At 44.7% G+C, this 14,839-nt stretch overlaps 2 protein-coding genes across 3 annotated transcripts in view; one reads left to right on the top strand and one right to left on the bottom strand.

Moving 5' to 3' along the window:
* Positions 1-14,839, bottom strand: part of LOC109439901 (uncharacterized) — a 37,346-nt gene that overhangs the window by 2,272 nt on the left and 20,235 nt on the right. The window contains exons 7-9 of the mRNA XM_074316022.1: positions 13,688-13,698; positions 12,702-13,562; positions 2,894-2,957 (exon numbers count right to left, since the gene is read on the bottom strand). Coding sequence (XP_074172123.1) covers positions 2,894-2,957; positions 12,702-13,562; positions 13,688-13,698 — 936 coding nt within the window. The remainder of the gene's footprint in view (positions 1-2,893; positions 2,958-12,701; positions 13,563-13,687; positions 13,699-14,839) is intronic.
* LOC141567558 (GTPase IMAP family member 1-like) lies at positions 12,069-13,991 on the top strand. Of its 2 annotated transcripts, none has more exons than XM_074315154.1 (2): positions 12,069-12,415; positions 12,720-13,991. In XM_074315154.1, exon 2 carries the CDS (start codon positions 12,917-12,919, stop codon positions 13,592-13,594), a length of 678 nt encoding a protein of 225 aa, XP_074171255.1. In that variant the 5' UTR covers positions 12,069-12,415; positions 12,720-12,916; the 3' UTR covers positions 13,595-13,991. The 2 variants fall into 2 exon arrangements, with proteins under 2 accessions (XP_074171255.1, XP_074171256.1); XM_074315155.1 differs by having other exon boundaries at positions 12,069-12,396.

Below are 14,839 nucleotides of genomic sequence, written 5' to 3' on the forward strand. Positions count from 1 at the left end.
TTTATAATAGTCTATTATTCATATTGATTCCAGTAACAACAGGAAGATGAAATGGTTATTACTATGGAAGAAATAAAACAGCAGTTCCAGAGTTTCCCCACAAAGGAGTACCGGGTCCAGGTGCTTTCATAAGGGAACTCATTTAAACCTTTAAGCTCTGATAATCTCAGTGCTACTTAAACTATTCCTGGTCAGTTAAAAAAGAAGAAAAACTTTCCATTTTTCTATGAATCGAGTATAAGTTGATCCCAAAGGCAAACAAGGACTTCACCAACAAATATAGCTGCCGACGTGTCTCATTTGCGAATACTCATACCAAAATCCTCAATAAATTATGAGACACTAAAAAAAAGCAATAGTACATTATCATCTGATTTATTTCAGAAGCACTAGGGTGCTTAGAGATAAGACAGTTGGTTGTTACAACACATCTCATTAATAGATTAAGAAGAAAATAACCTCAATGCCAAAAAAAAATTTGGCAAAATTTAACACTGACTCATGTTTAAAGTATTTCATAAAATTGGAATTAATAGATTCTTCTCCAATATGATTTGATATAACTATAAATTTAAACTTTTTGTCCTTAAATGTCCTCCTGCGGCTAAAATAATAGATTATAAAGTTCATTTGGATGAGGAAAAAATGAAACTAGCCTACACCATCAAGAAAAACAACAAAGAGGGACGACTAGCTCTACCAGAGAGTAAAACTTTGTAGTTTCCATAATGAAAGCAGTATGATGTTGGTGCATGAAGAGAGAAAGAACAGTGAAACAAAAACAGAAAAGACAGAACTAGACCCAATTAATCATACAATATTCATTATTATTTGATTCAATTATATTATGCTAAATTTATATTCAATAAGGCAGCATCTCACATCAGTCAGACAAAAAGATGGTCTAATAAGCAATTTTGGGGTACCTATATAACCAGATAGAAGAAGATAAACCTGCATCCATTGCTTCATGCCATTCAAATTCCTAATTGGTAGAAATTTAAATATAAGAAATTAATCCATATTAATAATGGAATAAAACATAGATCAATTCTTTTGAATCAATTGTTCCCTTTGGAGTCTGCTAGGAAAGCATCCCATTCTTCTGAACACTGACAAACAAAGGGCAAGAATCAAGCATTCCTATTTTGCCTTTGCTATATAACTGTACCTAGTGAAAGTGAAAGAATGGTTGAGGGGAACTTCCTTTAATAGGATTATTCCAACTAAGAAATGAAGAAAGTGATAGAATTCAAATTATCATCATTTGTGACCCTTAGTGAAACAATAAATTTACGCCAGGCAATCATTAAAGTCTGTCAATGTCACAGAAAGAGACACAACCAAAAACATCATGTGCCTCCTGAGGGAAGCTTACAGCTGCACCTATGAAGGATCCCCCCAAAGACACAGTCAAACCCTGATCTAACCAAGCCTCTCCCTAGAATATCAATCCACACAGAACCTGGAACTACAAGAGTAGGTGAAATGACAGCTCAAGGGTTTAACCAACAAAATGTACTGCCCAAGCCTGTTGGACAAAAAACTTCCCCTTTCTTAAACACAGAAATTTCGCAGAAAGAAACCAGGAAGGTTGGAAACCTCTATAGGAAGTCAAACTTAAGCGATATCCGATAATTGTAAGTTCTGGATCTTACACGGATGCACCTTCAAATCATTTTTTTAAATTATGAGACAATCAGTGAAATCTGAATACAAATAGTAAGTTTTTAAAAACTTGTCTTGCTTTTTGACGTCCGATAATGGTAATATTTTTTAAATGGTTTTACCTTTCAGACATATCAACTCAAATATTTACTGATAAACTGATAGAATGTCTGACATTTGCTTCAAAATAATGTGGAGTGGGTGGGGACTAGTGAGTAGACCGATGAAATAAGATGTCCATCGGTTGATAATTATATAATAAGTTTGGTATCGGCACATGGAAGTTCCTGATTATCCTCTTTTTCTTTGAGAAGTTAAAATTTTCCACGATAAATATCTTAACCTGTGTGTAACATGACCTCTACTGAACGCTCTACACCAAGCCTCCTGATAAATATGTGTGTACGTCATTTCACTTACCCCCCATAATAGCCTGCAAAGAAGCTAATTTTATTATTTTAACTTTTGAGACGAGGACATTGATGAGGCTCAAAAATGCTGACACCCTTGCCCAACATCATGATTCTAAAAGTCCATTTATGACAAATCCAAGATAGAGTAAGGGAGGGCGGGGACGAGAGCCCCCACTCTTTCCAGAATGGTGAACTGGTAGCCAGCTTGGAATTAGGGAGGGCTACCAGGAAGGTTTCGCGTACAACGCTCTAGAATAGCCAACCTCTCCTCACCCCACTCCCTCCTCCCCTCAGATGTCACACTTTTAGGGTCTCGGCTTCTCCCTGTGAAATTCTGGAAAGCATTCAGCACACTGAATTCTAGCTTGTCTCTGCCATGAGCGAGTGGCATCCTGGAGAAGTGCCACCCTCTCTGTCCTCCTGCTTCTGTTCCAGTAAAAAGAGGGATTTAGACTGGGTGATCTCCAAATTGCCTTCCAGCTCTATAGACCTGCCGTGGGGACACTAGTGTCCTACGAAGGGAACAGGATGGGTTAGGAGGCAGCCCTCCGTGTCTGCTGTCACCATGGCATGTATATGGCAGGTGCACTGGTCAGCACAAGCTCACCCCATTCAGTATGAGATGGATGCACGCCGGGCTCCTCGCTCCCCTCCCTACCATCCACCCCGACCACTCTGCCAGCGTCCTCCCTGCTGTGCTGCCAGCCTGGACCTGGTCTCCTCTCAACCAGAAGCCACCCCCGCACAGACTCCCTGGACCTGACCGCCCTCACAGCTCTATTGCTTGGGCGCCACTTGTCAGCCAGGCTCACCTTTGCAAGGAGTTGATGACTTCTCAGGTTTTCTCCAAAGAAGATGTGTGAGCTGGTGCTTTTGCTTTAGTGTGAGCAAAACATGTTTGTACCCTTCGAAACCACTGAGCCAGGAAGCTCAGACTGGGTGGAGCCAGTGGAAGAACTGTTTGCCCTTAAAGAGACAAAAATACTGTCCCATCATTTGGTTGGTGGGTGCTGTGGTTTTCTCAAGTTAAAACCTTTTCTTCCATGGGCCCCAATTTCCAAAGCCATATTCCTTGATCCGGGTTACAGTGGGGGATCCAAAAGGCCCTGATTAAATGACCCACATCATGCACAGAAAGCCAGGCACAGCATCTCATAATTGTCCATGTTGCAGTGGGAGATCAGAGGTGATTCTGGAAGGAAGAAGCCGGGCATGTGACTTGGGGTATCGTGGGCTGCTTGCTAGTCATGGTATATAATATGTGACTTTAGTCTAGTCTTTCAGGAGGGTCTCGAGTTACTTTTTCAAAAATTAGCAAGACTCAGGTACAAAGCCAAAAGAACCTAAACCACTGGGAGCCCACAGTAAGAGGAATAGGAGGCCTGGAAAAAAGTGTTCCTCTAACCACACAGTGTCTCTGGCTTTTTTCATGTGGTTCTTGCAAGCTTGGAAGTATAGGTGATGTGACAGGTAAAGCTGCCCCCAGGAGGCAGATACAACTTTACCTCCCAAGCCTGCTGCCTTCCCCTGCCCCAGGCCCGGCAGAGACAGCTTATCCTAAACCTCCCCAGTGGATGGCTCACACCTGCGCTGGAAATTCTTTTGAGGTCAGAGGCAGGCTGTCAAAGCTCTCACGGTTCACAAGATGTTCCAGTTGTCTGTTGCATCGCCATAAAAATATTAAGTTCTTTATGATGAATTTTGGTTCACTAGATTGAGAAGCTAGATTAGTCAATGCTTAAGCTTGAGGGTAAGTACTAAGATGACAGATGTGGCAGGAAGTAGCCAACAAGATGGTATCCATGCAGGGAAGCAAGTTTGGAAAAACACCAATTATTGGTGTTAATGACTTGGGTCACCTTGAAGGGTCCCAGGGAACAGTTTTCTGATTCAACAAAGGCACAGATCAAGAGCAGCTCCGTAATTTGCAAGGTCTGGGACAAGAGGAAAAAGGCGGGTCCTTTGTTCAAATATCACTGAGAATTTCAGGATGACATCAGCAGAGCATTAAACCCAAGGAGGGGTCCTTCTAGCACAGGCCCTGTGCAGCTCTGCAGACCGCGCACCCATGACGCTCACCTTGACAGGGCTGCCTTTCTATGAGTCTAGAGCAGAACCAGAACCTCATCTCCTACTCAAACGATGTCCACCATTGCCCAGTTCCATTTCATTCTACAAATTTCTACAGTGAAACTCGTCCTGCCAGAGCTGGCTTGGAAATTTTCCTGGTCAGCTAATTGCTTCTCCATGTATGATGCTCAGTACACCGAACAGGAAATGGGAAGTAGTGGAGTACAGTCCTGACGCTATAGGAAACAGGACGCGAATCCAGTGGTCACAGCCTTGAGGCCACTGGTCATGGACGAGTATCTGGAATGTAGTAGTCCCACCTGTGAACCCTAACTTAGGAGCGATCCCCTTCATAAGATTTGTGACAGGAGGATGGTTGCCTCTTCTCTCTCCTGTATTGTTCTCTTCACCTCATCGTGAAGAGCTGCTTTCCACGTCCAGCTCTGCGGAGAGCCACCTGAGTCTCTGCTGCTGGTCCTCACCTACAACGTCATGAGGTTGCCCCTCCCCAGGAGGCTGCTCCTTCCACACAGTCAGAAGCAACGAGGTGAATGTGGAGGGAGCCCCAGCCTCCTTTTTAACATTTTCCCATTATTTTTTACATCACACACATGGCCATATAAATAGACATAAATTTTCCAAAAGGTCAGGGGTTATTAAAAGACCTTTTTTAAATCCAGTCTTGTGGAGTCTGCCTCATGAAGCTCAGGGCTTTTCCTGCTGCTATGATCTAGATAAATTCAAAGCTCAAACTTACTGACATTGCAGAAATAACAGCAGGAGGCGAAAGGAATGGTTCCTCACGCTCTCCTGACTCTTCTACAAGTGGACATTAACACTGGTACGTCAGCTTCCTATTGCTGCCATAACAAACTACTAAAAATGTAGTGGCCTAAGACAATACAAACTGATTCTCTTACAGTTCTAGAGATCAAGGGCCACAGATTAGTCTTACAAAAATAAAACAAAGGTATTAACAGGGCTCGTCGTTTCTGCAGGCTCCACGGGAGAATCCATCCGTTGCCTCTCCAGCTTCTAGAAGCCGTCAGAATTCCTTGGCTTGCGGCCACATCACTCCAATCTCTGCAGCCATCATCACAGTGCCTACTTCCTCTTTGATCTTCTTGCCTCCCACTTATAAGGACCTTTGTGATCACTCAGACAGTCCAGGAGAATCTCCCCATCTCAAAATCGTTACCTTAATCACATCTGCAAAAAATCCTGTTGCAACAAGGTAACAATACACAGGTTCTGGGGATTAGAACCTGGCTCTCTTTGGGGGGTGGGGGCCATTATTCAGCCAACCACATGTGGATAAGTTAACCTCTCTTGCAACACACTCTCCTCGTCTTTGAAATGGAGCACTTACTTCATGTGGTTACTGCTGATATCAGGAAGCGGGGTGCTGCTGTAAAAATAAAACACTTAAAATATTGAAGTGGTTTTGAAGTTGGGTAATGGACAAAGGCTGGTAGAATTTGGAGGCACATGATGGAAAAGGCCTCGATTTCCTTGAAGAGACTTTGGGTGAAATATTAAACGTGAGATCTCAGACCGCAGTGAGGGACACACTGTTGTTCACTGGAGGACAGGTGACACTTGCTATAAAGTGGAGGAGCAGGTGCTGAGTGATGTTCTACCGCTGGGTGGAGGGAACTTGTGAGTGATGAACGTGAGTGTTTAGCAGAGGAGGTTTCTGAGCAGAGTATGGGAAGTGCAGCCTGGTCTCTCCTTGCTGCTTATAGGAGAGAACAACAGGGCAAGAGTTTGGAGCGATGCTTCTACGAGCCAAGGACTCCGAGGGTTGCCGCAAACCACAAGAAGCCAGGAACCAGCAAGGAAGACCTTCCCCTGGGCCTTCAGAGACCGCGTGAACTTTCTGACGTTGGACTCCGCAAACGCTGAGATAATCCATTTCCGTTTTTTTAAGCTACACAGTTCATTGCCATCAGTTACAGCAACCCTAGGAAACTCGTACATGTTTTCCTCCACCTTTTCTGCCACCGGCTTTTTGTTCCATCCTCTTAACAACTCCAAGATATCCCCCTTCTGCATTACACAGTCTGAGCAGTGCACACTGACTAGAATCCATGCTTCCCCATGCCCCATCCACACATATCCCCGTGGACCATGGAAACCTCGTGACGGGCAAAGTGGTGGCTTTCTCAGAAAGGCGTTTGAAACTCGGCCTGAGCCTGTTTCTGGGAGACTTCTCATTGCCCGGGGTTCCCAGATGCTAGATCCGCCCCCCACCTCCTCACCCCCGCCATCCTCTCTACTTTGACCCTTTCTGAACTCAGGCCCTTTATAGAAGAATTTGGCATTTGTCAACAATTTATACATCTCACACACACACACACACACACACACACACACACACACATACACACACACAAACTAAACCTGTTTCTTTTCAAGACGGACAGACGAAATGAAAGGCTGGCAGTGCATAAGGCTCCTGAACTCGTCCGGGAAACAGTCCGGATGGTATGAGCGCAGGAGGTCATGAGACCACGTCTGCCTGAAAACATGCCCCTGACCCACCAGGAAGACTCAATCTCACACACTTACAGGATACCAAACGCACACAAAAGAATCATTTTATCTTAAAAAACATTAGAGGACATGCCCCATACAAATAAGACAAAACCAGCTTTAACGCATTTCAATATACAAGAGGCATCTGCTTGGCTACACTGGCAGCTCAGGACGGCAACACCGTCTGGCAGTTTGCATCTTTCTGTTAGCCCAGTGACGCTGGTTTCATTCCAGGAGCTTCGGAGTAGACTCTCATAGTAGCGCATCTGCACGGGGATCGACCATTAACACATGAAGTGTCCTCAGGAAAAGATGCTGCCACTATCAAGATCTACGGCTTTGGACACACACACACACAACAACAACAACAAACCATAACCCCTCTGAGCCCAACTATCTTTACAGATAAGAAGACAGGGACGTGTTAAGATGATCTATGTCTGATGCCTACCAAAGAGGTATATCATATGATAACATGGGTCTTGCCCAGTGAGAACAAATCCCCAGACTCTCCCACCAGCATGAATCATGAGCCCTGGCCTCTTACTCACACTGCTTCTCACACACTGGTTGATTAGAGCGATCAGCCTCTTACAGTGTACAGAGGTCCTCAAAGGGAGACCCCAGGGAGGGACCAGTCCTGGGACTCTTGGCTTGAAGGGTCTGATGTGAGGCAGCAACATTATTACGGGCCCTCTTCTCCCAGTGCTCTGAGTTCCTAGAGCCATCAGAGTCATGCAGAGTTACAGACAGTGACAGATACCAGGTGTTTCATCTCAGTGTCAGATACAGATATATACCACTTGGTACCAACATCCAAGAAAGCAAGAAGAAAGCAGGCATTTTCTCCCCGAATTTTCTGCTACTCTCAACATGCCCACAGCTCCCTGCCTTACTCGTCTTCCGAGACTTTTTAGTCCCCTCCCTCCAAAACTCACAATGTTTGCTTGGATACCCTCTCAATTCTTAGCCATTCCATGACACTAGTGGTAGAAGGTAAAAGGAGACACGGCTTAGGAAAACAGGAATTAAGGGAAAAATTCAGAGGCTGCCATATCCATCTGGTAATATTCACTAACTTGTCCTTTTTCCAGGATTTGCAATTTGGTTTGCATGATTTCTGCTGTTATCTAAATGTCTTCCTTTTGGTTGCAATTTGACATCTTTCGTTGCTTCCCTCCAAACCTCCCGTAGAGTGTTCTTAAGTGCTTTATTACTAATGATAAATGCATAAATAAAACTTTAACAAGAGACAAAGAGATCGTTTTAATATATATCTCAGCATATCACAGCTCAAAAAAACTTTTTTGGTTTCTCATAATCCCCTGTATTTCCAAGAAATGAGCTACAGGATGATTTATTGTCAATTCACTTGTGTACAGAAAAGCATGCATCTTGCCTCGGCCACAGCCACTTCCTGTCTCACATTCTCCTCATTCTGTCTTCCTCACCACTTAAAGTTGTGGTCACAGCATAGACTAGAAAGGCTAGCTTACAGGGTCCATGTCCCCTTATTTGTACCTGCTGAGGTGTTCAGAGGGGTGAGGGGAGAAAGGCTGGGCCAAGGAGACACATCACCTTGGAGATCGCACTGAACTGTGCTCGGGATCCCATTCAGCCCCTTCTCAGGCTGTTTCTGGCCATGGAATTAAAGCAAGAGTTTGCCTCTGAGTCTCCAGACCCGTGTGGCCCCATTCAGAGCAGGGACAACACTTAACACTTTGACAGGAGCCAACAAAATGGACTCTGCTCTAAACTGGAACAGGTGCTTCCGAGGGTCTCTTTCAAAATCCTAACAATGAACTTCTCAAAGCTCAAGAGCTACTAAATAGCTAAGCAGCCTCATTGTTTTTGAATATTGTTTATCATGAAGAAATATCACTTGAAAATTAGAATTAAACGACACATATCAAAGCTGTGAAAAACCATAAGTGACTATTTAGAAATATAAGGAGACGTCAGCATGTCTCCTATCCTCTGCAAGCATTACATGTCTGCATTTAGTGGAACACCAAGGACTCAAGACAGAGATAGCAGTCTGGAGGACAGCGGCCGCTGCCACCTGGGTCCCTATTTACCAATATTTCATTCAACTCCACTAAAGAACAAGAAGGGAAAATAAACCACACAAAATCCATGCACACAGCTAGAAGGAAGATGAGGGGAGTTAGCATGGGCTACAGTTTAATCTAAAACTACTGACAGGATTTCCACTTCGGGAAACATCATGAGGAACCCTGCAGACTTATTGCTGGTGTAACAACCGCAACTGGTGAAAATGATCTTTTAAAAAATTAAAATCTCTAAAAGCTGCCCTACTGCCTGGTGGCTCAGGTGGTTGGAGCATCGTGCTCCTAACGCTGAGGTCGCCAGTTTGATTCCCACATGGGCCAGTGAGCTGTGTCCTCCACAACGAGATTGAAGACAATGAGCTGCCGCTGAGCTGCGGAAGGGGTGGCTGGATGGCTCAGTTGGTTAGAGCGTGAGCTCTCAACAACAAGATTGCTGGTTCACTTCCTGCATAATACAATATTAATATAATACCAGGTCTTATATTAATTATTGCTCCAAAAGACGCATTAGAGCTGATGGTCCAGCTAGGTCTTATTTTCAGGGAAATGGTATGAGCTTAACAACTGAGCCCTGAAACACATGAAGCAAAAACTAACAGATGTCAAGGGAAATAGACAATTCAACAATAGTAGCTGTAGACTTCAATACTCCACTTTGAATAATGCCCAGAGCGACCAATCAGAAAGTCAACAAAGAAAGAAAAGATGTGACCAACCAGGTCAACACCAGAACACTCCATCCAACAACAGCACATACACATTCTTTTCAAGTGCTCAAGGAACATACTCCTAAATAGACCATTTGTGAGGCCATAAAATAAACCTCAATACACTTAAGAGGATTAAAACCATACATTGTTTGTTCTCCAGCCAAAACTAAAGTAAAATTAGAAATCAGTAACAGTAAAAATTGGGGGAAATTCAGTAGTAAGTAGATATTAAACAACACAATTCTACATAACCAATGAATCAAAGAAGATGAGTCAAAAGGGAAATTATAAGTACTTTGAGATGAATGAAAATGAAGAAACAAAATAGCAAACCTTATGGGGTATAGCTAAAGCAATGCTTAGAGAAAATTTATAGCTGGAAATTAGATAGATAGATAGATATCTCAAACAAGAAAGATCTCAGGCCAATAACCTAATATTCCACATTAAGGCACTGAGAAATTAAAAGCAAACTAAACCTAAAGCAATCAGAAGAATATAAGAAAGAATAGAGTGGAAATTAATGAACTAGAGAACAGAAAAACAATATAGAAAACCAACAAAAGCAAAACTTGGTTCTTTGAAAATATCAACAAATTGACAAATCTTTAGCTAGTTTCACCAAAAGAGAATGGAGGAGAATTAAATTACTAAAATCAGGAATGAAAGGAGAGACATTATTACTGAGTTGGCAGAAATAAAACAATTATAAGGAAATATTATGGATAATTTTATGCCCCCAAATCAGATAACACAGATGAAATGGAAAAATTCATAAAATACCAAAATTGTCTAAAGAAAAAAATAGAAAGTCTGAATAGACCTATAACACATAAAAAAATTAAATTACTCATGAAAAATATTATCTACAAAGAAAAACCCAGGTCGAGATGGCTTCATTGGTGAATTCTACCAAACATTTAAGAAGAATTAATACCAATTCATCACAAACTTTTTTAAAAAATAGAGGAGGAAGAACATTTCCCAACTCATTCTATGATGCCAATAGTGATACCAAACCAGAAAAAGACATCACAATAAAAGAAAACTACAGATCAATATCTCCTGTGAATATAGATGCAAAAATGCTAGCAAAAAGAATTCATCAATATATGAAAAGGAGAATACACTGTGACCAAGTAGAATTAATCCCAGGAATGCAATATCGGTTTAACATTCAAAAATCAGTTAATATAATAAACCATTTCAATAGAATAAAGAAGAAAAAATGATAATCTCACTAGATTTAGAAAAAGCATTTGACAAAGTTGAACACCTTATCATAATAAAAACATTCAACCAACTAGGAAGAGAAAAAAACTTCCACAACCTGCTAAAAGGCATCTATAAAAATTCTACAAGTAGTACCACACTTAATGATGAAAGACTGAACGCTTTCCTGCAATGATCAGGAATAAGGCAAAGATATCTGCTGTTGTCACTTCATTTCAACTTTGTACAGGAGGTTCTCACTAAGAAAACTGGCAAGAAAAGACACTGTTCCCAAACAGGCTGGGTAAACATCTGTGAATCAGCCAATGTGATACACCATATTATCCGTATGAAAGATAAAACTCATTTGATCATCTCAATACATACAAAAAAAGCATTTGACAAAATTCAACATCCTCTCTTAACAAACTGGGTGCAAAGGAAATGAACCTCAGCATAATAAAGGCCATATATGATAAGCCCACACCAACACTACACTCAACAGTAAAGTGCTGAAAGCTTTTCGTCTAAGATCAGGGAAAACACAAAATGTTCCCTTTCACCACTTTTATTCACTATAGCACTGGAAGTCCTAGCCAGAGCAAGTAGGCACAGAAAGAAATAAAAGGCATCCAAATAAGAAAGGTAAAAGTAAAATTGTCCTATTTGCAAATCACATGATCTTATATATAAAAATTCCTAGAGACTCCACACACAAAAAACAAAACACCAAAAAAAAAACAACTGTGAGAACTAATAAGCAAATTCAGTAAAGTTGCAGGATACAAACTCAATATACAAAATCAATATAAAATACCTAGGATTATATTTACTAAGGAGATGAAACACCTGTTGATTGAAAACTGTGAGGACTAATGAAAGAAATTGAAGAAGACACAATTAAACGGAAAAATATTTTGTGCTCATGGATTGGAAGAATTAATATTGTTAAAATGTCCATATTACCCAAAGAAACCTACCAATTTAATGTAATTCCTATCAAAATTCCAATGGCATTTTTCACAAAAATAGAAAAAAAATCCTAAAATTTGTATAGAACCACAAAAGATCCTAAATAGCCAAATAGCCAAAGCCTAAGAATGAACAAAGCTGGAGGCATCACACTTCCTAATTTCAAACTACATTACAAAGCTATACAAATCAAAACACTGTGGTATTGGCATAAAAACAGACACACAGACCAATTAATTAAACAGAGACCCCAGAAGTAAACCCATGTATATACATGCTTAATTAATTTTAAACAAATGAGCCAAGAATATACAGTGGGGAAAGGATAGTCTCTTCAGTAAATGGTGTTGGGAAAACCGGATACCCACATGCAACAGAATGAAATTTGGCTCCTGTCTTACACCACACACAAAAATCAACTCAGAATGGAGGGTTAAACAGGTGTCTTATTAGGAAGCAGGTTGAAGAGGGAGGAGAGGGAGGAGGAAAGAGATGATCTCATCTAATCTCTTACAACCCTGAGAGAGACAACCTATATCATTACTCCCGTTTTCGCAAAAAGGTTTAACACTTAGGTTAAGCAACCCCCATGGCTGCACAGCTGGCGATGGCGGGGCTGCGAGACAAACCGCGGTGTCTGGGACTCCTTACAGCCCCTCACCTCCCGCCTACTGCCCTCCTGCCCTTCCTCCCTGGGATGGACTCTGGGAGAAGTATGGCAGAGGCTCCTGCAGCCGTCAGGTAGGGACAGCTGTGCAAGGTAAGGCCCAGCAGGAACGATGTCTGGTGAGGTCAAGTGTGGAATTGCAAGGGGCGTCCTCTAGAGAAACGCTCACCCGGTGCTGAGCATCACAGGCGCACGTGGTGAAGCCACAGGGAAAGACATAGCAGGTGAAGATGCCGGGAGTGCAGGAAGCTCCGACCAGAGGAGCTCAGGGAGGGGAGGGTGGAAAGGCCAGGTGAAGGCGCTGTTGTTCTCCTTTGTTCAGAGGGCTCCTGGAGGCCCAGGTAAGCAGGCTGCGGTGCTTTAAGGGTTGGCAGCTGACAAGTCCCGTGTCCTCCAGGTTCCGAAGACGCCACGCAGGGCCTGCAGGAGCCCAGGCTGCGGCTCATCCTGGCGGGGAGGACAGGAGCCGGGAAGAGCGCCACCGGGAACAGCATCCTGGGCCAGAGGCGCTTCCTCTCCAGGCTCGGAGCCACCTCGGTGACCAAAACCTGAGAGGTGGGGAGCTGCAGGTGGGGCCGGTGGCACGTGGAAGTCATGGACACCCCGGACCTTTTCAGCTCCCAGGTCTCCAACACAGACCCGGGCTTCGAGGAGCGCAGCCGCTGCTACCTGCTGTCGGCGCCGGGGCCGCACGTGCTGCTGCTGGTGACTCAGCTGGGCCGCTTCACGGCGCAGGACCTGCAGGCGGTGAGCGCGCTCAAGGAGCTGTTCGACGACGCCGTGCTGGCGCGCGCCGTCGTGCTCTTCACGCGCAAGGAGGACCTGGCGGGGGCCTCGCTGCAGGACTTCGTGCGCGACACCGACAACCGCGCGCTGCGGGCGCTCGTGGCCGAGTGCGGGGGCCGCGTGTGCGCCTTCAACAACCGCGCGGAGGGCTGGGCGCTGGAGGCCCAGGTGCGGGAGCTGCGGGAGCTGGTGGAGCCCCTGGTGCGGTACCACGAGGGCGCCCCCTACTGCAACGAAGTGTACCTCCTGGCGCAGGAGCTGGCCGGGGCGAGCCCGGAGGAGCGGCAGCGCCGCGTGGCCGAGAGCCTGGCGTGCCGCGCGCGGGCCCGGGCCCGGCGTGGGCTGCTTGGGCTGCTTTCCCGGCTGCGCGCGTGGGTGGCGGCGAGGAGGCGGCGCGTGGCCGCGCTGCTGGGCGCTGTGGTGCTGCTCTACCTGCTGCTCTCCAGGCTCTGGCCTGAGGCCATTGATGAGTTAGGTCCAGAATGACAGCCAACAGGATTTTGACCCATCAACGTATATGCGCATTCATCCCTGGTGTGTGAGCTTCCTGGGCCCCCAGGTTCTCCTTGCCTCTCTCACCTGAACATAACCTAACAAGGACAGTGCTGAGAGATCCCATCTCTCCCAACACGTTGCCCTGTGACCTGGCCCTCCCTGAGTTGTCCCCTTACTGAAGCCAAACAACTGTTGTTGCTTCTGCGAGTTTCCCACTGACCTCAGGCCGCCCTTCCCAGTCATTGAATTGTCTTGTCTCCTAAGAGCAGATGAGCATTTGTCCTCTCATCCCTGGTGTCCCCACGGGACCAAGGGAGAAAGCCAGCACAGAGCCTCAGTCCATACCCTTTTGTTTGAATTAACTGAATAAATGTACGGGGCAATCACACTGTGTTAAAGGAAATCAATGTTTGTAGATGTTTCTTCATCTGCCTTACATGCCCATTGAACAGAGCTTGTCGTTCCTAACTCCATCTGCAAAACCACACAGCCAAGTACAGACAGACACGCACATACACACCTGGGGGGTGGAGGGTGCTCATCAGAAGAGAACACTCTGAAGAACAGTCCACCTGTCCCAGCAGGGGACATCTCCCCCTGCATCCCCATCCAGACCCCTCCAGCAGCTTGAATACTGACGTTTCTACAAGTCCAAGGAAACTATAAGTAGAGACGCAGGTCCCCAAGGGCCACGGAGACCCTGCAGAAAGTTTGCTTCAAAAGAGGAGCTTTCCCACTGGGCTGACACATTCTGCTTTTCAAGTCAGAGATAAATCACAAAAATTAAGAGGTTTGGAAATTGTTACTTCAGTCTCCAAATAAACGAGTCTTTGTGGGCTGAGCACTGGTGATCCAGTGGTGGGGCAAGGTGTCACCCCTTCCGTCCCATGTAGATCTGGGAGTCAGCTCTCTGAGTCAGGTGAAATGAGCCAGGTTAGCCGGCGTTGTCAATCCTATCTGTACACCCACACTTGCTCGGTCCCCAGCACTCCCCCCTCACGCACAAACTCAAGCTCATCTCTGATACTGCTGAGCAATTCCAGATCTCTTCCCTACAGTATCCTCTGTCGCAGCCTTCACAGGCAGAGATTCCCGGGTAATTGATGAACTCAGGTCACTAAAGAGACATGTAAAAGAGGAAAAAAATCTGCACCAGCTGAGCACATATTGGAACAACAGGCACACAACCATAGGCCATCGCGTGCAAATCATTGCAAATCCAGGAACACCCATGCC

The sequence above is a fragment of the Rhinolophus sinicus genome, linkage group LG11 (genome assembly GCF_036562045.2).
Source record: "Rhinolophus sinicus isolate RSC01 linkage group LG11, ASM3656204v1, whole genome shotgun sequence".
NCBI classification, from domain to species: domain Eukaryota; kingdom Metazoa; phylum Chordata; class Mammalia; order Chiroptera; family Rhinolophidae; genus Rhinolophus; species Rhinolophus sinicus.

What these genes read in the sequence shown, in the direction of transcription:
- LOC141567558 (XM_074315154.1), top strand. Translation starts at nt 12,917, where the DNA reads ATGGACACCCCGGACCTTTTCAGCTCCCAGGTCTCCAACACAGACCCG.